This window comes from Tenrec ecaudatus, chromosome 2 (genome assembly GCF_050624435.1).
Source record: "Tenrec ecaudatus isolate mTenEca1 chromosome 2, mTenEca1.hap1, whole genome shotgun sequence".
Lineage (NCBI taxonomy): Eukaryota > Metazoa > Chordata > Mammalia > Afrosoricida > Tenrecidae > Tenrec > Tenrec ecaudatus.
The window spans coordinates 183,077,985-183,097,303 of record NC_134531.1 but is presented as its reverse complement, the minus strand read 5'-3'; the positions used below and the strand labels follow the sequence as shown (position 1 = coordinate 183,097,303).

The 19,319-nt window shown below is 48.5% G+C and overlaps 1 protein-coding gene across 1 annotated transcript in view; it reads right to left on the bottom strand.

Moving 5' to 3' along the window:
- DOCK2 (dedicator of cytokinesis 2) overlaps positions 1-19,319 on the bottom strand; it is a 522,265-nt gene that overhangs the window by 454,189 nt on the left and 48,757 nt on the right. Inside the window, exons 11-17 of the mRNA XM_075542723.1 lie at positions 14,946-15,081; positions 12,636-12,711; positions 11,613-11,689; positions 10,386-10,511; positions 8,521-8,645; positions 2,304-2,402; positions 40-112 (exon numbers count right to left, since the gene is read on the bottom strand). Of these exons, the coding sequence (XP_075398838.1) occupies positions 40-112; positions 2,304-2,402; positions 8,521-8,645; positions 10,386-10,511; positions 11,613-11,689; positions 12,636-12,711; positions 14,946-15,081 (712 nt within the window). The remainder of the gene's footprint in view (positions 1-39; positions 113-2,303; positions 2,403-8,520; positions 8,646-10,385; positions 10,512-11,612; positions 11,690-12,635; positions 12,712-14,945; positions 15,082-19,319) is intronic.

Below are 19,319 nucleotides of genomic sequence, written 5' to 3'. Positions count from 1 at the left end.
AGAGCCACTGCCCTAAATGCTGGTGTGCTGGGTACTCACATTCCTGTGATGATCGATGTCGAAACATGAACCGCAGATGGATCCTCTGCATGTCCTCAATAGGGACTGCAACCTCAACAGACAGAAACCAGAACTCAGAAGACAATGGGTTAAGGGGCCCTTCCCACCCACGCCCTAAACCCCCAAAGACAACCTGGCCGTTTAACTGAGAGCACAGCACACTGATTTGTTACCCATCAATCAGGTCTGATGAACTGTACATAATTTACATAAGAACTAGCAATGAAGAAAAAATAAAGCACCAAATGTAATCCATTCGGCAAATTGCATCCCCAGCCAATGAAAAGAACTCCGTAAATTATAGTGAGGAAAAATGAATCTCCCCAAATTGATATAAAAGTCACATAACTTAAGCACCAAATTTGAAGCACTGCAAAATGGCACAATGCACATCACCCTCCACACTCCAGGAGTTGCTGGCGGTTCAGCAGGGCTTAGCAAATTAGGAATGGTCATTAGGGGGATTGCTAGAGGACTTTCGTTTATGCAAATTAATATAAATGCTTTAATTCAATAATATTTGGAAAAATTCTAGGGCTCATTCCCATCCTTGGATGGACATGTATCCGGATGCTTCTATTTGTGAAGCTACTGAGTGAAGCCCATCTTTGCCACCCAGCACAGCTGTCTGACGAGCGGGCTCCCGGCACCCCTGATGAAGATGCATTAGAACGGGCCCTGCAACAGCCCTCCCTCCCAGAGCTCCGCAGCTTCTTCCATAATGTGCAAATCTGGTCAGCACAGGCAGGCTTAGCTATCTGCGTGGAAAGCATGCTGATTTTAAAAAGGGTGCAAATTTACAGATGTCCAGATGACTATAAAAAAAACAGATGTACACTTTGAAGCACTTTCTGTTCTGAAAAATAACATCATGAGCTGGGGGGTCTTAATGTGTTTTCAGACAGAGCAAAAGAGCTAAGAACCTGTGGGCAACTGCAGTCCAATTTCACTACATACTGAGTGGTTTTGATGTGCTGCAATGATCGGCTCCCAAGCTCCTCCACCCGTGCCTGGTGAACAGGATGGCACAGCTCCGTGGGCTGGGCACCATTCAGATAACTATGTGACAGCTACCCATTAGTTAGGTTCCAGACCAGTGAAAGCTGGTCAAGAGAGCCATGGTGCTCACCCACCTAGGACACCATGTTCATTGCCTAGCACCCCCCGGATCCCTGCCGGGGCTCATTCAGACCCAGGCATGAGCTTCTGATACACCGTAGCCTTGATGGATGGCATGTGGTGCTGTGATTCAAAGGTAGAGCAAGTTCTTTATTTCATTCTAAATCACCCCCAAAAGTATGTCTATCATTGACCCCAAAATTAAACTGGAGAATTCACACAGTAAATCATCATGTATTCTTCAATGTTGTTCAGTCACATCCATCTGCCAAACCTCTCTGACCCCAATCCTGCTGAGATTGTTGTTGTTGTTGCTAGGTGCCATTCAGTCAGTTCCCACCCACAGAGACCCAGGGCACCAGAGAACCACTGAACACGGAGCGTCCTCACAGTTGTTGCTAGCCTTGAGCTCATCGTTGGAGCTCATTGTGTGCATCCATCTCCTTGAGGGCCTGCCGCTTTTCTATTGCCCTCTACTGCACCCAACGTGATGTCCTTCAGGGACTGGTCCCTCCTGGCAACATGTTCAAGGTATGTACGACCAAGCCTCGTCCTCCTGGCTTCTGAGTACTTAGAGTAGAACACGCGATTCTGGAAACACACCCAGCAGGATCGTAGCCCTGGGACGTGATGCCGGCACCGAAGGGGAAGCCGCACTGTGGTTCCGGAGGCTTGGGAAACCCTCTCCTCTTTGCACAGATGCATAGCAGGTGTGCATCCGGGCGGATCTGAGGATGTGTGATCAAGAGGCTTTTTGACGTTGTTCTCCAACTTCTCAGTATTTCTCTAATTTACTTTTCTAGGGAACAACATTACTTTATAGTAGCATCCCTTAATTCATATTACACAGAACATCCTTTTGAGGTTAATTGCTCCAAGCCATTCCCTTCCTTCGTAATTAAGAGCCAGGCTGCCCAGGTTCACATCACAGCCCTGGCACTCATCAGTAGTATAACCCTGAGAATGTTACTTCTCCTCGCTGGGCCACAGTTTCTTCCTCGGTACAATGGAGATAAAATTCATACGGATGTCATAGAGTTGCTGTAATCCCGAAAACTGACTGGTTCATCAGGAGACCTAGACACATGACCGCTGCCACTGTTAATTACCAATGTTCTTATTACCTTGACTGTCTCCATCCAGCGCGGCTGCTTGACTTGATAGTATACAACGGAGTGATACTCGTTCATGGGCTTGTCCCCAGCTCCCACGCCGATTGCATTCTGGCCCAAGAAAAACAAAGTAGAAAAAATTCTGCAGAAATTGCCATTTTCTGTGCTTGGCCAGTTTGGGTCCCAGAGCCATGGCCAGCCGTATGACCTGGGATAACCCTGCCTCCCCCAACCCTCCTGCCCAGGACCCGTCACAGCCCTTCTACATTACGGGTTTATACATGAGTATCCTTGGCCCTGGGAATGACAGCTGCTTAACTACAGAAATTCTATTACTTGCATTCTGGAAACCACTGGAGCGCGCCAGGTGCTGACATGGCCGCCTTGTTGTAAATGGTAACCAGCCTTGGAGTTACCGTGCACTACCAGTCTTATTAATCCTATTTGTTCCCTGGGTCTGAATGTGCACACAGTTTACAGACGGGCTCGGGTCAGTCAACCAGCACCTCCTCCTGATGAATTTCTAGTGTCTGCGAGCTGTGAAAAGCGAGCGTGTGGGTTCCAGAGAGACCCACAGGTGCTTGCTTGTGGAACAACTCTGAGTAGAGGTGCTGGGGCACAGAAAGTTGACCCAGCCCACACTGACAGCATCTTCTGGGTAGCAGACTCATGCAAAGTACTCAACTGAGGATACAGGGGTGCTGAACCCGATGCCAGGAGCTCCCAGGGAGGTAGAGAAACCAGTGGATGCGCAGACGAAGCACTGCAGCAACACAGTGCCACTGGGGGGCCCAAAGCAGCAGCAAGGGTCTCTGATCGGCATGTGTCACCACCCCAGGGGGACGAGCAGCAGAAAAGTGGGTGAAAGAAGGAGTGGTAGGTGTAAGACACGAAAAAAATAATAATTTATAAGTTATCAAGGGTTCATGAGGGAGGGAGGGAGAGGAAAAATGAGGAGCTGATACCAAGGGCTCAAGGAGAGTGAACATGATGATGGCAACAAATGTACAAATGTGCTTAACACAATGGTTGTATAGAAGTATTATGATAGGAGCTGTAAGGGCCCCCTATAAAATTTTATTTATATATATCATTATATATATATATATATTTCATTATAGAAACTTGTTTTGGACCCTAAAGCTATATATCCCTGCTGCTTCATATATATATATATATATATATATATATATATATGAATCTCCCTTCAAGAAGGTCAATGGTCACTGTAGATAAAGCTATATATATATATATATATATATATATATATATATATATATATATATATATATGAAGCAGCAGGGATATTTAGCTTTATCTACAGTGACCGTTGAGCCTCTTGAAGGGAGATTCAGGTTGGCCTTTGTAAGTGGGGAGGCCAGGGGGAGCACATAGCAAGACTATCTGTCTACCTAGAATATGTGAAGCCATACCTAGATTTTCAGAAAGGAGCTCCCTGGGAAACAAGGAATACTCTTGCAACAGAGTGTGTCAGTCTGTAATCCTATCTCTGTGATTCCAACTGCTGGGCTCTAAACCAAATCCAGACTAGGGTCTGATGATGACAACAGATCGATGGATTTCACCCTAAGGCGACAGACTCTTAGGGGCATAAAGATTGGTTTCAAGGGCTTGGGGGTTCCAACCCTCTCTGAAACTGAAAAACTGCATGCATCTTGGACATTTTTTATGGTTGGAGAGTCCATTCCTCTCATTAGATTCCATCTGATTCTCCAGTGGGTCCTGGAAATCCACCCTTATCCCCATCTCTGCTCCCAGCAGAGTCTGAGCCCTCTGAAAGTCCTCATCAAGTGAGCCGAACTGGAAAAGAGAGCTGGAACTGCCCCCTCTGCGTTTGAGCAAGGAGAAAAGCAAAAGCCCAGTCTCATGGTGACTGCTTGAAAAGAGGGCCATGGAGTCCTGTCAGAGTGCACTGAACTGCCTCTGAGAGAGGGCAAGAAGTCGTGGGACGGAGCAGCCTAGAACTCACTGAGACAATGAACTCAAGCCATTCTTGCAAGATTTTTCAAACCCCTGTAAGGATGCTTTGTGACCCCATCAAACAGAACTTTTAACATAATCTTCACTACTCTAATCCTCACGACCACCTCTGAAAGGACCATCCTCATCCCTGCTTTACATCAGAGGCTGAGTCACTTGTCCCCAAAGTGGGAGAGCTCGCACTACCTCCCAAGTCCCCGACCTCCTAGACAACCTAGATGTCCTCCAGCCCACGAAGATTTCTATCTCGTGATATTTACAGCCTTGATGTTTCTGTAGCCCCAGTGAACCCCAGGTAGCTTGTAAAATCTGAAGATACACATATATCTCTGGTGAAAGTAAAATTCCTGTATGGCAGGCAACCATCGCTCACAAAACGATCCTGATGATGGAAATAGTTGATTTCCTAAGGTTGGGGAAGTCTCCGTGACACAGAGATGGCCCTCACTCTCAGCACTTGGTAGCTAAAACCAAGCATCACAAAGAGTCTCAAGAGAGCATTGCAATCCGGAATGGACTTGGGAGCAGGGGAGATGTCCACTCCCATGTTTCAAGTAAGGAACCCTGGTGGCATAATGGTTGTGTGATGGGTTGCTAACTGCAAGGTTAGTAATTCAAAACCACCCGCCACTCTTTGGGCAAAAGATGGGGCTTTCTACTCCTGTGAAAAGTTCCAGTCTCAGGAACTCAAAGGGGGAAGTTTTATTCTGTCTGATTGGGTCATTATGAGTCAGAATAGACTCTATGGAAGTGTTTTGTCTCAAGTAAGGCAGGGCAATAATGTCCCACACCCCCTGTCCCTGAGGCCCCCAGGGAAAAGCTCCTAGTTGGGGTGGTGAAGCCTTAGGTCCGTTTGAGGAGATCTGAGTAGGAATCAGTTAGCATGCTGACTCACTCTGCTTCTTTGGAGAAGGGACTTAGGCAGGAAGGAATGTGGGATCATTGGCATCCCCTGTAGGAACTGAGGGAGAACCGTGGCGGGGTGGATGCCATGCGCTCTGAGAGCCAGAAAGCAATCTGCACCGACAAGAAGACCACATGATCGGAAGATGCCAAATAGCATCCAACCAGGGCATCCATCATGTTTAGAGCTCAAGGCACCTTTCTGCTCGTGGCAGCAAACTTCATGATGGCCACATTTGTGTGTATGACCGCATTGGGTATTCACAAGAGTCAGGTGTCCTCCCGGCTCTGTCTCCAGATGAGAATCCCAGGCTTAGAGAGGTCCTATAACTTGCTCAAGGTCATCTGCCAATGCTACTTGAGCTAGACTTTGAGTCTGGTTGCCAGGTACACGGGTCTCGCCTCCTATTCCATGTGCCCCACCTCATATGCCGGTCACTTTCAGAAAAGTAGGCAGCCTCTGGGGACGGTAGTAGAGCCTTTTTGCTGCTCTGGACACTGGCTTCTGGCATCGACATTGTATTGCCAATTTGAGCCTCTTCAGTGCCTCAGAGAGCGTCAGCCTGCAGTTGGTCTGTCTTCACAGAATGGTTCCTTCTTTCCTGTGGCCGAGTATGTGCTACACCCCATGGGCTTCACCCCTACCGCTGGGTCTCACTTGCAATTCCATGAGAAAAGATCACCACGCCTCTCTGCAAAGTGGATGGGATTTGAACACTGCTGCCTCTCTGACCCCAGTACCCACCCTGTTCTAGCTCCTCTGCTATGAACCCCTTCTCAGCCTCTCCATCCCGAACAACGTCTTCAGGAAGCCATCATGAGCCGAGAGCAGGTTCACTTCTCCACCCTCTGGCCCGCTCTCCCCAAAGCCCTATGGCAGGAGGGGAAATCAACACCCCCAAATGGATAGCCTGCAGGGGCTTGCTCCACCAGGAGCACATGGGCATCAAACAGGAAGGCTGGAATGCACTTCCTGCCACTTCATTAGGCAGGCATATTTATTTCCGCAAAGAGAGAAAGAAAAGCCTCCCACGGGCTTCCTTAGCAATCTTCAATAGTCAGTCAACGAAACTCCCCCATCACCTCCCTAACAGACGAAGCCGCAAATTTTCGCTGTGCCCCAGAGTTACCTTCCCGTCTCTGCATGGAGAATACCTGTTCATCATCTTTGATAAGCAGGTCTGCTCTGCTCCACTCACACCAAATATGAGGTGATACACCCGTTTCCTGTCCCTCCCAACGTGTCCTTTGGTGACACCGGATGCAAACATCTTCATGTATAAAGTCCTCTATCGGGCAGTTCGGGAAAAATTCCTTCAACAGTCAATACATTCATGCCATGCAGTCTTCCTTTCACACACAGTCTCGCTGCACTTCCTTTGTGTTCCTCTGAGAAAGTGGTTTTCTCCTATTTTATGTGTCTGAGATGTTTCAAAATCCAACAAAAGGAAGATGGGTTAAAACACTTAGATTTTGCTCAACTAGAGATTATTGAATAACAGGGCTGGGATTTATGAACAGAGAGGCATTTGTGTTTATTTCTTTACATTTAAACAACAATTATCTGCCTTTGCAGAATTTTGATAGAAGTGGCTATAAACCTCATTTTTAAACTGTGAACTAAACTGGGGAATATTTTTTTCATAATATAGAGGCATTATGGGGAAGTGGCTAACAGGATCTGGAATCTGGACTCAAATCCCAACTCTGCCATAGACTCATGGGAGGACCTCGGGCAAGTGCTGAATTCAATTCCTTTTGAGCTGGAAAAGACGCATCCCAGTGCTAGTTCCACACTACTGACTCTGCCGGGCATCCTGCTAGTCCTCTCTGATGGCTAGCTCTCCTTAGACTGAGCACGCTCCCCGAGAAGCTGCTGCTGGGCAGGTCAGCCAGGTGAGCCTGGGCTCTAGAGCCGGTGACTTAATCAATACTCACACCCACACCCACCCTTTGCTATCTGATCACCTCCTGTGGCCTAAGAGGAATATTTTCCTATGCTGAAACGTGTGTCGGGAGCTGATTTTCTTTTCAGCTACGTACTCCAAGAGGAGAAATTTGAGAAGCAAAACCCTCCCACACACTGGACACAAGTGCTGACAACCTTAAAGGGAATGTAAGTAAATAAGTGTAAACACGCACGGCAAATCATTCAGAGGCCATATGCTGGATAAATATTTATAGCAATGTGCTTTGCATTCTTGAATTCACTCCGCTAGCCCTCTGGAGACCAATTTAAGAATAAAGATTTCCACCAGGCTGTGGCGTGTGCTAGGGAGACGCAATGTTCGATGAGTGTGGGGAGCCCCTGCTCTCGGGCACCTCGGTCGAGTCCCCAGACCAGCCCCACACTCGTTACTGATCTTTCATGCCATGTGTGTGCTCCATGGGTGGCAATGTTTCTCCTGCACACAACTGGCCTAGAAACTCAGCTCGAACAACAAAAGAAGAAGAAGGGACAGGATGGCCCCGTTGGGCAACGGTGCCCGATTGTTTGGTCGAATAGAATAGTCATATTGCAGCTGCCATGAAGCAAAGTCAATTACCTTCAATGATGTGGGTGGGCCTCAGCCAATCAATTGACGTCTTTCAAAGCAAACAGAGCTTCCATCTCTAGAGTAAATTCTGCCTCCAGACTCTCAATAGACGGTGGGACAGAACCACGGTCACCATCACCACCACTCTTCACGTCCCCACCTGGGGACACGAACTTACAGGAGTCTCCAGCCCTGACCTACAGATTGGGAGCTCACCCTCACAAGGAGCCCCGGTGGCATCGTGCTTATGCATTGGGCTGCTAACTGCAAGGTCAGCGATTCAAAACCACCCGCAGCTCCGCAGGAGAGAGCTGAGACTGTCTACTCCTGTGAAGAGTGACAGTTTGGGAAACGCACAGGGGCAGTTCTAGCCTGCCCTGTCGTGTTGCTCTGTGTTGGCATCTACTTGATGGTAGTGAGTTTAAGCTTTGTTTGAGCCCCTCACAATGACACGAGCCAATCAATTCCTTAAAATAAATGCTTCCCGTCTACGTAGCCATCCCTCTACCGAACTGGTTCTGGTTCCTTAGAGAACTGTGGCAAAGGGCCATGAGTGGCGGGAATGGGCATCAGAAAAGTACTTAGGTGTAAAGAAATCACAGCCTGCCGTCCGATTACGGGACACGGTGCTAACCGAGCTTACAAGGCGTCGGCGAGCTCAATCAGCAGCAGGCCCAAGGCCACCTGGTCCTCAGAGAGCAGAACTCCAGCTGGAGAACCCACTCTGTATGAGCAGAAGCCCCCACACCGATGGTCCCGTCCCCAGAAGCAGCAGCTGGGTCCCTTACGGGCAGTGTTTTGCCATCCTCCGCACACACGCACAGGATCACTTCCACGTTCCTCTGCGTGGTCTTGTTGTACTTGTCGAAGTCACCTTGTACGAGGGTAATGTAGATGTCGTTCCTGACATCCCCTGAGGCGGGAGAGAGACAAGGAGGCAGGAGTTACAGCACGAGGGAGGCATTGATGAACTGGTTGGGTGAGGGAGAGCCCCCCCTTCATTTCTGGGACTGAAATGAAAGTCGGGGGAGTTTGGAGAATGAATTTTTACGGGGTGAGCGGCAAGGGAAGGAGGGAACCCTAGGAAATCGGTTACAAAACGAAGGGGGTTCTAAATGGACTGCGTCTCTCTGGATATTAAAATCATTTAATTTTCATCCTCTAGTGACACCTTCTGGGAGAGGAAAGGAAAGCTCCAATGGAATTGAACTTGGCCCTTGAATACCAAGCAGGCCGCCTCATCGCAGCCACAGACACTTGACTGTGCGCAAACAGAATGGAGAGGTGATCCATGCGTCCTAGGAGCACGGGACAGGGCGGAGCTGCAGGGGATCGCCAAGATTCAGGGGAGGGGGAGGGAGAGCAGCCAAGCACTGAGAGTCCCAGCAGGACAGGACCTGCACAAAGAATGCAAGTCTCCAGTCAGGAGGCGTGGCCTGTATTCATGGCATGAATGGCAATAAATGGCTGGACACACCCACAGAGGGCCACCACACCACTCCCGAAAGAGAGGGGAAACCATGAACAGAAGTTTGAGGCCTAGGCTTCCGGCCCAGAGAGACGTTTCTGGGTAGTCCCGTCCCTTTTGCTTTCCATGCACACTCCTTGGGAAAATGTTAATCAGAGTGGCTACTTCTGGAGAGAACCATTTGGGGGATTGGGATTGAGGGAGCTTTTAACATTTTACTGTTATACCTTTCCACATGACTTAAGCCTTTTACAATGAGCTTGGGTTCCTTTGGTAATAAGCCATATTTTTAAATTTAAGGAAATGACAGTATTCCCCCAGAAGGAATGCACTTGTTCTGCATGTAGTAAAACAGAAATGATGCCCAGGATAAATTATTAAGTGATAAAGCAACCCGAAGAACACCATCTAAAGCACATAAAGTAATGGAGTAAAAAGTATATGAAATGAGATCCCATTAGTTGGAGGAGCAGGGCGGGAGGAAACACCTGGGTCTACACTGATGTGTGATTTATGTTTATTATATGTCTGCATAGAAGAGATTTGCCAAGTTAATTTTCAGTGATTACCTTCAGGAAGAGAAATAGAGAAAGACAATAGGAAAGTTTGGATTTGCTGCTTTAAAACAAACAAACAAAAAACAAATTAAACCAGTTGCCCCTGCTCTTAAGAGTACTGAAAAGCAAGAATGCTACTTTGAGGATTAAGGTGCACCTGAGCCAGGCATAGTATTTTCAATAGCCTCATATGCATATGAAAGTCGGACATGGAATACAGAAGGCAGAAAAAGAATGGATACGTTTGAATGGCGGTGCTGAAAGTACTACGGCCCCTAAAAGACAACCAGATCTGTCTTGAAAGCAGGGGGCTTCGTGAATGCAAGGATGGAGAGACTTCTTGTACTTTGGACATGTTGTCCGGAGAGATCAGGAGAGATCAGTCCATGGAGATGGGCATCATGTTCTCTAAAGCAGAGGGGCGGTACACAAAAGGAAAACCCTCAAGGAGATGGGCTGACACAGTGGCTGCAGCAATGGGCTCAAGCGCAGGGATGGTTGTGAGCATGGTGCAGGCTGGGCAGTGTGTCATTCTGTGGTGCACAAGGTCGTTATGGGTTGGAACCAACTCGATGGCACCTGACAACAACCTGCAACAAAAAGGAAGGGTCAGGCTGCTGTCTCTCACCTGGCATGATGATCTCTGGGAATCCCAGCTTCCTGGCCACCACAGTGGTCCTGTCCACCAGGTGTGGATAGTCCTTACGGATCTGAACAATGTCACCCACCAACATCTTCATGGTCACCCAGAGTCCTGGAAGGGAATGTTCAGATGAAGATCCAATTTCTTCCAATTATTCTCTCTGCCTCAACCCCCCAGTCCTCCTTTCGTCTCCCTTCCTAGAGGAGACCACTGGAGGCTGAGACACTGGGGGATGAGGCAGTAAATCAGATGTGGGCAGGATGGAAAGTAGAAAACAGCGCTCTGGAGTGAGACATCTCAGAGGTGGTATCAGGTGTGCCTGCTTCTGCCAGCTGTGTCACAGACTTGAAACCAAACTAACTTACCTTCAAGTCCATACTGAGTCATAGCGACCCGATAGGACAGAATGGAGCTGCCCTGGTGGTGTTCAGCTGTCAATCTTTCCAGAAGCACAAAGCCCCATCTTTCCCCCCAAAGAATCTCTCACGGTTTGAATAGCTGGCTTTGTCGTTAGCAGCCCACATATCATCCAGGACCCCACCAGGGCTCATTCCAGGCATGCTAACTTCCATCAACTGATTCCACCTCTCTAAACACAGCTTTTGTAAAAGGAGAATGACGTGATCTATCTCGGGATCCCTGGATGATGCAAAGGGTAATGTACGCAGTCACTATAGAGAGGTGGGTGGTTTGTGTCCACCCAGAGGCCCCCCGGAAGAAAACTCTCGACATCAACCTTCAGAAAATCCTACGGAGCATAGTTCTCTTCTGACGTACGTGAGGTCACCCTGGATCTGAACTGACTTGATGACTTAAACCTGATGGTGGTGATAATTGTACAACTCTTCTTGATGTGATTGAACTATGAAATTGTGTGATAGGTGAATTATATGCCAATAAAACTGTTGAGGGAAAAAAAACTTGGCTTGAAGGCAACTGCTTAGATTTGCCATTTCTCATCAGACAGCAAGAAGAGCAAAATCACACATTAAAGTGCCGGGTATGGAGTAGGTACTCAGGAAGCATCTATTCTTCTCTTCCTGGAGTACACTGGGGCATGCTTCCTGTTGCTTCAGGTCTCCATCTTCCCAGGCACGTACACTCATTCTTTGCAACCTCTACCTGGATGGAAAGCTCAGGTCCCCCAAGTTCAGGATTTTGCTTTATTTGCTGAGGAATAGACTTAGCCCTTGCTGCCAATTGACACTGTACCTTGTCCTCCGCTGTCTCCTTTGGAGGCTGTGACTTTGCCCAACAGGCTGTGTAGAAAGTCATTCTCCGCTGTGACCCTGGCAAGGAAAAGGAGGTACAAAATACTCACATGGTATCTTCAGGGGCCACCAACTTTTAGTTCAAGGTGATCCAGGGAGTTCCCCACCCCCACATTCCTTAAGCGAAAAGGCAGCCTGCCAAGGCCAGCTCAGAGAGCAAGATCAATGGCACAGCTCCTCACAAAACAATAAGACTAGGACATCTGGTAATGCCAATGCTGAAATAGAGGCCAATCTATATACTGTAGAAAGACTCTTGAAAACAAATGAATACATACATTGATAGATATATAGAGACAGATAGATAGATAAATAGATAGATAGATCCCAAGCCTTCAAAATATGTTTGCTGAGGAGAGTTTACTGTTCCAGTTAAGTGTTTTGCACATATCCTAACTAGTATCACCAATATCATAATCTGTAACTCTGGTTTCATTATTAATGTCGAAACACCATCCTCCTTGGACTGTCTGTAACGTAATACAATCATAACGGTGTTCTCAAACTGAGGTTTCCACTTTCTTGCAGAGGATGGAAAAGCTATTTTACCTCCCTTCTTGCCCTCCTGGCAAGTCATGGGTATTTCTAGGCCAGATTAAGATTCACTTGTAGAGGCTTAGCTCTTCTCATAAGTAATTCATTGATTTTTGTTTGTTACCAGCTGCATCCCTGACCTAAACTATAAACACCATGAAGGCAGGACAATATGCACTTGCTTCAGCACTTTACTCTCGCAGGCCAGTATAGTGCCCAGTCCCCTACCAGGCCTTCAATAAGTCTTTTGAATAAATATCAGTTGATGAAGAAATGTGTGAACAATTGGTTGGCACTGAATCCATCATTCTCATCTCTCCCACCTCTTCAGAGGCCCCACCTTGACATCATCTGCTCAGGGAACCAGTTCACCTTGCATGGTAGAAAACGTATGGTTTAAGAGAATGGAAAGACATGGACAATCTCTTACGGGTGGAACGGAATAAAGTGTTGCTTCTCTTCATCACTCTCTGCTTTCCCTTTGATGATGTCTGTTATATCCATAACTGGAAAGAGAGAAAGAATCAATAGGTTCAACTCTCCTCCCTGCCAGAAGAGCTAACAGTGGAGATGAGCTAACTGCAGGGTGAGGGGGGGGCCAGGGTTGCTCAGACATCAGCTAAGCCTACAAAGTCAAGCAAGGCATCAGTGGACAGTAATAGGCAATGAGGGCTCAGCACAAACATCGTTTGGGCAAAGGAACCTTGGAGGTCACCAGGACGGACAGCAAAGCATTTGAGAGCCTGCTGGTTCCACTGGAGACCAAATGGAAAAAGACCGAGCAGAGACAACAGAATCAGGCAATTAGTTTGCATTTGACACACATGAGTGGGCTTCCAAAAAATTCATGGAAAAATCCCATCATCTTTCAAGGCCATTTTCCCATGAACTTTTGAAGTCCTCTCATATATATGGAATATCTACAGTGCCTACAAAACACAAGTGCAATGATCCCTTCAGGAGTCATCCTCTCTTTTCATAAGCTTGCTCATATCCACAGGCACATAATTTTATGACCCCTTGAATCCTACAATTCCAAAGAGGTCCTGGATCTGAAGAAGCTTCTCCTTAGATCAGTCACTGAAGGCCCATAAATCCACAATGAAGAACTGCTGCACTAGAGTGGGGCCAGAGAAGAGGAACGAGACAACAGAGTCAAAATTCTAGGCACCGGCCAGGGCACCATTAACAGTTCATATGTGATAACCCACCCCTGGCTCCATCTGCCTAGAGAGGGGAGTGAAGGAGTACAGAGAAGGGGGAGAAATTGTTATTTGATCCGGAAGAGAATCCATTCTCTCTGCCTAGCAGGCCCTCTTGGACCAGTGGTTGGAGTGGACACATTGCACAGGACCCAGCCTGGCCAATTAGAGAACGGCCTCTCCTAATGAACACACCATCTCTATTCTGGAGCTTTGGCTGGAATTAATGGGAAGGGCACCCTCCCTCCACTGGGTGGCTAAGCCGGTAGAATGCAAGCTACCTGGACAGCCTTCTTGAGATGTCAGCAAGAAACCATTGGCGTGAAGATGGAGAGCGAGCGAGGTTTTAACTTCTGCATCCAGCTATGCCTGTAGTAATTTACCCTTTGGGAAAATGTCTGGCATTGGCCAGTTTCAGTCAGATTTCCGTGCCCTAAAGCTGAAGGAGAATTTGGAACCTAGCTGGAGACAGACCCAGTTGGAGGTGCTTGGCGCCTTAACAGGAGCACTTCGTGTCAGGAACACCCTGCTCCAGATGCAGAACATTCCGGAAGAGCAGAGGCTTCCTAAATTCCACGTTTATCTGATTCTGATCACCTAGCTGGCTAGTGCCTATGCCGGCTAAAAGCACCAGCTAGCTCAGTCAGTGCAAAGGTCCCCACTACCCCGGTGTGCCCAGAGCGCCAGGGGACAAGTCGAAAAGCCAGCTGCTTTCTGAGGACAGAAACCGCGGTTTCCTGCAAGGGAAGCATGTCAAGCACTGGGCTTGGATATGGTGGGGGGGATTATAAATGGTACCTGATTAAAAATTTATGTTTTAATAAAAAGATGAAAGCTGGCATATCTGAGTGGTGTTTTAAACGCTACTTAAATTGTCTTTTTAGCGTGGAAATGTACTTTAGGATAAACAAAGTGGTTTAATTAAAGGAAAATTTATTAGGCAGTAATAGCGCAGGTGACGCTAGAAGACAAGCACCGGCAGAAAGCGAGACAAGAAGGACGGAGATTCAGAATTCAGAAACCCTGAGGCCGAGTCTGCGGGAAGCGGAGGACGGCGCTGCCGCCAATGCGTGGACGTATCCAGCGCTCTCGGCATCAGGTCACGTCCAGCCGCAAATGTCCCTTTCCATCTAGGATGCAGCGGGGTGGCGGGTGACTCAATCTGTGTAACTGCATTTCCCGTCTTGGATCTCTTGTTGGTAAAATGATCTGCTCTTCCTAATTAGATCCTGCCTGTATTGCGCGTCCTCTCCCGCAGCTCGCCCTCACCCCCATCCCCACCCTGAACCCCACCGGAGCGGAGGCACCAACCACTCCAACGCCCCGTGTCCTGGGCTCTGCTGCCAGGAGCAAGAGCCCCATCCGTCCTTCGTCGCCCGTCCTAAATGTGGACTTGGTCACCTCTGATCTTGATCTAGACACCGACATGTCAGTATTGGGGCCTGCCTAGCATACATTCTTTTGGAGGGGGCAGAAAGGGCAGCGGGGAAGAAGGGATCATTCCTATTCAGCCACGTGACGTCGAAGGGGCTGCTCACCTGCCACCCCGAAGGGCCGCCGCAGCCCCTGCGTGCATTTCTTGGTGTTGCTGTCCTTCAGATCCATCTTCCCAACTCGAACGATTTGGCAAATCAAGTAAATTTTATCCCTGTTGAGGTCTTTGTTGCCAAGATCCTGTAGACAAGACGTGAAAAGGTCTATGAGAAGTCCCCAGACCAGCCCATAGGATGCCCGATGTTTGCAGAAGGAGCCGAAAAAGCCCAGGAAGAACAGACCCCGGGGGCACATGCTTAGTCCGTATCTACACGACTCAGCCTTACACTCGATCCCCGAGAGGAAGGAAGCCGAGGGGTCACCCAGTTCACAGAGAACAGTGGCTTTGGGAAGAGAATTCAGGTAGGACTCTGGCATTCCATCTCAGTCATTCTATCACAAACTATGAAGAGGCAGGGTGGAGATGGAAGATCAATTATTTGGGCATATTATGGATTGAAGTTCCACCCCATCCCCCCAAAAAATGTGTGTGCATGTTGAGGGGGGGCAGACTCTTATACCTGTGGATATCATCTTATTTAGAGGAAAGATTTTCTTTCTTATGCTAATTAGATCATTCAAGTACTGTGGGTTCTAAAACTAATCACTTCTAAATTTTAAAAATGAGCAGATTGATTAAACTCACTTGGTGGTAAGTGGATTGCAAGATGAGGGGGAGGGCACAGTAGAGACCCAAAGCCCATCTGTAGACAATTGTACATTCCCTCATGGAAGGGTCACAAGGAAGAGAGGAGCCAGTCAGGCTGCAGTGTAGCACCGATGAAACGCACAACTTTCCTCTCGTTCTTTGATACTCACCCCCATCATGACCCCAATTCTACCTTACAAATACGGCTAGACAAGAGCATGTACATGGGTACAGATAAGAGCTCAAAACACAGGGACTCCAGGACAGATAACCCCCTCGGGACCAATAATGAGAGTAGCAATACCAGGAGGGTAAAGGGAAGGTGGGGAGAAAGAAGGGGAGTCCATCACAATGATTGACACCACTGGGGGGCGAACAGAAAAGTAGGTGAAGGGAGACAGCAGTTGGTGTAAGACATAAAAAAAATTATAAATTATCAAGGGTTCATGAAGTGGGGGGAAGTGGAGCAAATGAGCTGATACCAAGGGCTCAAGTAGAACGAAAATGTTTTGAGAATGATGATGGCAACATATGTACAGATGTGCTTCACACAATGGGTGGATGGATGGATTGTGATAAGAGTTGTAAGAGCCCCAATAACATAAATTTTTTAAAGAAAGAAAGAAGATAAGGGTGGCGATCTGCAGTTGAAAGGTGACAGCCCAGAAAGCCCTCCAGAAGACAGCTGTACCCTGCACACGGTGGGGGTCTGGGGGCAGGGCAGGGAGCTGAGATCCACACAGATGGCTCCGTCATGGCTGCTGTGCCTGGCACCTCCAAGACAGAAGGCAACGGAAGGGGAGAGAGAGTAGTCCTGCTCTGTATATGCACTTAACATGAGCACACCATTCAGGGTGGACTTCTTCGGGTAGCAAGCTGCCCCAAATCTCAAATGCATCACACAGCGGCAGGTTGGCTTCCCTTTCTCCTTCGCACCATCGGTCCGATGCAGCAGGTCAGGGGCTCTGGCCATCATAGTCACTTGGAATCACCAGCATCTCTCTCCACTAGACAGGCCTCCGTACTCTCAAGGCAAGAGGACCCGGCACACGATTTATGATCTACCGACTCTTACAGCTTCAACTCAGAAGAGGCGTGCATCGCCTACATTTGCATTCCTTCACCAAAGCTAGTCATGTGGTCTCTCCCAACTTCCAGGTGGACAGGACAAAGACCCCAGAGGTGACATGGAGCCCTGTGGGGAGCAGCACTGTCTAGCCCTGAGGTAAGTGGTTCAAACTCCACCCGACTCTGGGGTCCCTCACAACCCTCTGAAGCCGGTGCTATGATTCCACCCCCTGCTTTACAGATAGAGCAACTGAGACGCAAGGGAGGCGCTGGGCTTCCCCGGGCCAGGGTTTCTGTTGGGATCAGCACTGGGCAGGGAGCCAAAGACCACAAACAGAACTGCCGCCAGCGTCTGCCTCCCCAGCAGATAGGTAGGCAGGCAGGCAGGAGGGAAGCCCACCCTGGCTGCCCCATCATCAGGCTGCCCTGCTCAAACGGAAAAGCCTCAGTGGCCGCTGGGAAAGGCACATTTGGGCACGTTGGCAGCATCAGAGCAGGGTTCCCTCGGGATGCGGCTCCTCCAAGTGAATCCCCATGCAGGTGCAGGCACAGGCGATCCGTTCGCCCCAGAGCCTGTGCCCAGGCAGAGCAGCGCTTTCCCCACCCCCTCATGTGGCTGCTCCGAGTGGGGGTAGAGGCTATGCAGACTCTGGGGGAAAACACTGGGGCTGCCCTCTTACCAGTTCTTACCAGCCATCTATTTCTGCTGTCTCCAAATCTCACTGATGGCCAGGCAGAGCGGGAAGGGGAGGGAAGGAAAAAAAAAAGAGTGGACTTTCTGGTGGAGAAAGTCCACCACCCACTTCCCACTCATGCCCAAGCCCACTTTAGCCAGTGGGCATTTGAGTTTGAGACCCCAAGTATTTCACATCCAGATGGCTGGAACAGCCTCCTTTCTGGCCCACCCTACTCCTCCTGCCGATCCATCCTGAAATCTGCCACTGAGCTCGCCTTCAAGGTCACCTCCATTATTTAATCCCTCTCCCCTCCACCCAACAACTTTTAATAGCCCTTTTCTCCCTATTAGAGCTAATCCTCCCCGGCTGACCGGCGAGGTCCTCGACATAATATATTTCCAGCTGGTCTCCCCAATGGATCCCCCACTATTCTCTGAATGTAAGTGCTCTATTTTTGTCGCAAAGATTTCTTTATAGCGCCACAAACACAGAATGCCCACTTTCAAACTATTCAGCTGAAGCGCTTTCTTCTAAGCCACCCCCCCCAGTACCCCCACACACCTCCACCTCAAATCGCACCTTTCATTCCCCAGTCCAGCCAAACACATCCTTTACATCTGTAAAAAGCCCAAGCCCTGCTTCATATAGAACCATCTCCCTCCATCCATGGCTGTTTCTCTCTTGGCCCCTTCCCATACAAAACCACCTCGCTGCCATCTAGTCCATTCTGACTCACAACGGCCCTATAGGTAGGAGTGTCCCTGTGTGCTTCTCAGGCTAGAACTCTTTAGAGAAAGAGAAAGCCTCCTCTTTCTCCCAAGGAACGGCTCATGGGTTTGAACTACTGATCTTGTGGTTAGCAGGCCAATTCATAACCCACTATGCCACCAAGGGGTCCTCTCCTCCCCCTTGGCACTGGTCATATTTTTTCAGCCTCCATCATATTTCTTTCAGTGGTATTCCAGTGCCACTGAGTCCTTCACAAGTCACCTTGATAAGCCATCAAGTCACTGCTCTTCTCCGGGAAAGTTTGATTCCCTTGAATGAAAAGATCAGACTGTTAAAGAGATAGCCTAGCAGAGGTTCTCTGGTATCACAGAATCCAGGTACGGCATATAGGCCACAGTAAAGTACTTGAGGATATCTCCTTCTCTGGCGGGTGTGTAAATGGTCAGTTCTCATTCAGAATTGTCCTTCAAGGCCGGGTGCCTCACAGTCATCTCCACTTTGACTTTATAAAACTGAACATGGTGAGGAAGCTCAGGCAGGGGGGATGGAACAAGGGCCCCTTGATTTTAGCAAGTCAAAACCAGCTGTTTTGAGTTGATTCCAACTCACAGTACCCCCGTGAGCAAGGGCCCCTTGATTTTAGCAAGTCAAAACCAGCTGTTTTGAGTTGATTCCAACTCACAGTACCCCCGTGAGCATCGTGTGTTTCATGGGGTTTTCTATAAAGGATGTTGTTCAGAAGTAGATTACTGGACTTTTCTTCTGAGGGTCCTCGGGTGGAATTAAACCTCCAACTATCTGGTTAATGGTGAACGCATTCACCTTCACTCCGTGCAAGGACTTCTGTTAATTTATCAGCTTCTGTTATTATTGTTCAGGAGTGTTTCCCTTATGTTAGCAGCAACTCCCAAACTGGGCTAAGTCTTGTAGGATCATGTGGTATATGTTGGTTTCCTCCTCTGGGAAGGAAACCAGGAGAATGAACATTTATAAAGCAGACTGAGCAGAAGTCAACCTTCAGCCCGACCCACATGCCTGCTCCTTGGCCCAGAGCTGGAAGCCTGCCCCCAACAAAGAGACTAGAGAAAGCTGACCTCCAGAGCAGAGAGAAATAAGGCCTGGGAGGCTCAGGCCTGCGAAGCCATAGCTCATCCCCAACTGAACCGTCACCTCAACACCCCACTGACAGTAGTTCCCCAGGCCAATGCCACCGCATCATCCTCTGTTAATCATCTGCGCTGCATGGGTTGCTTTGC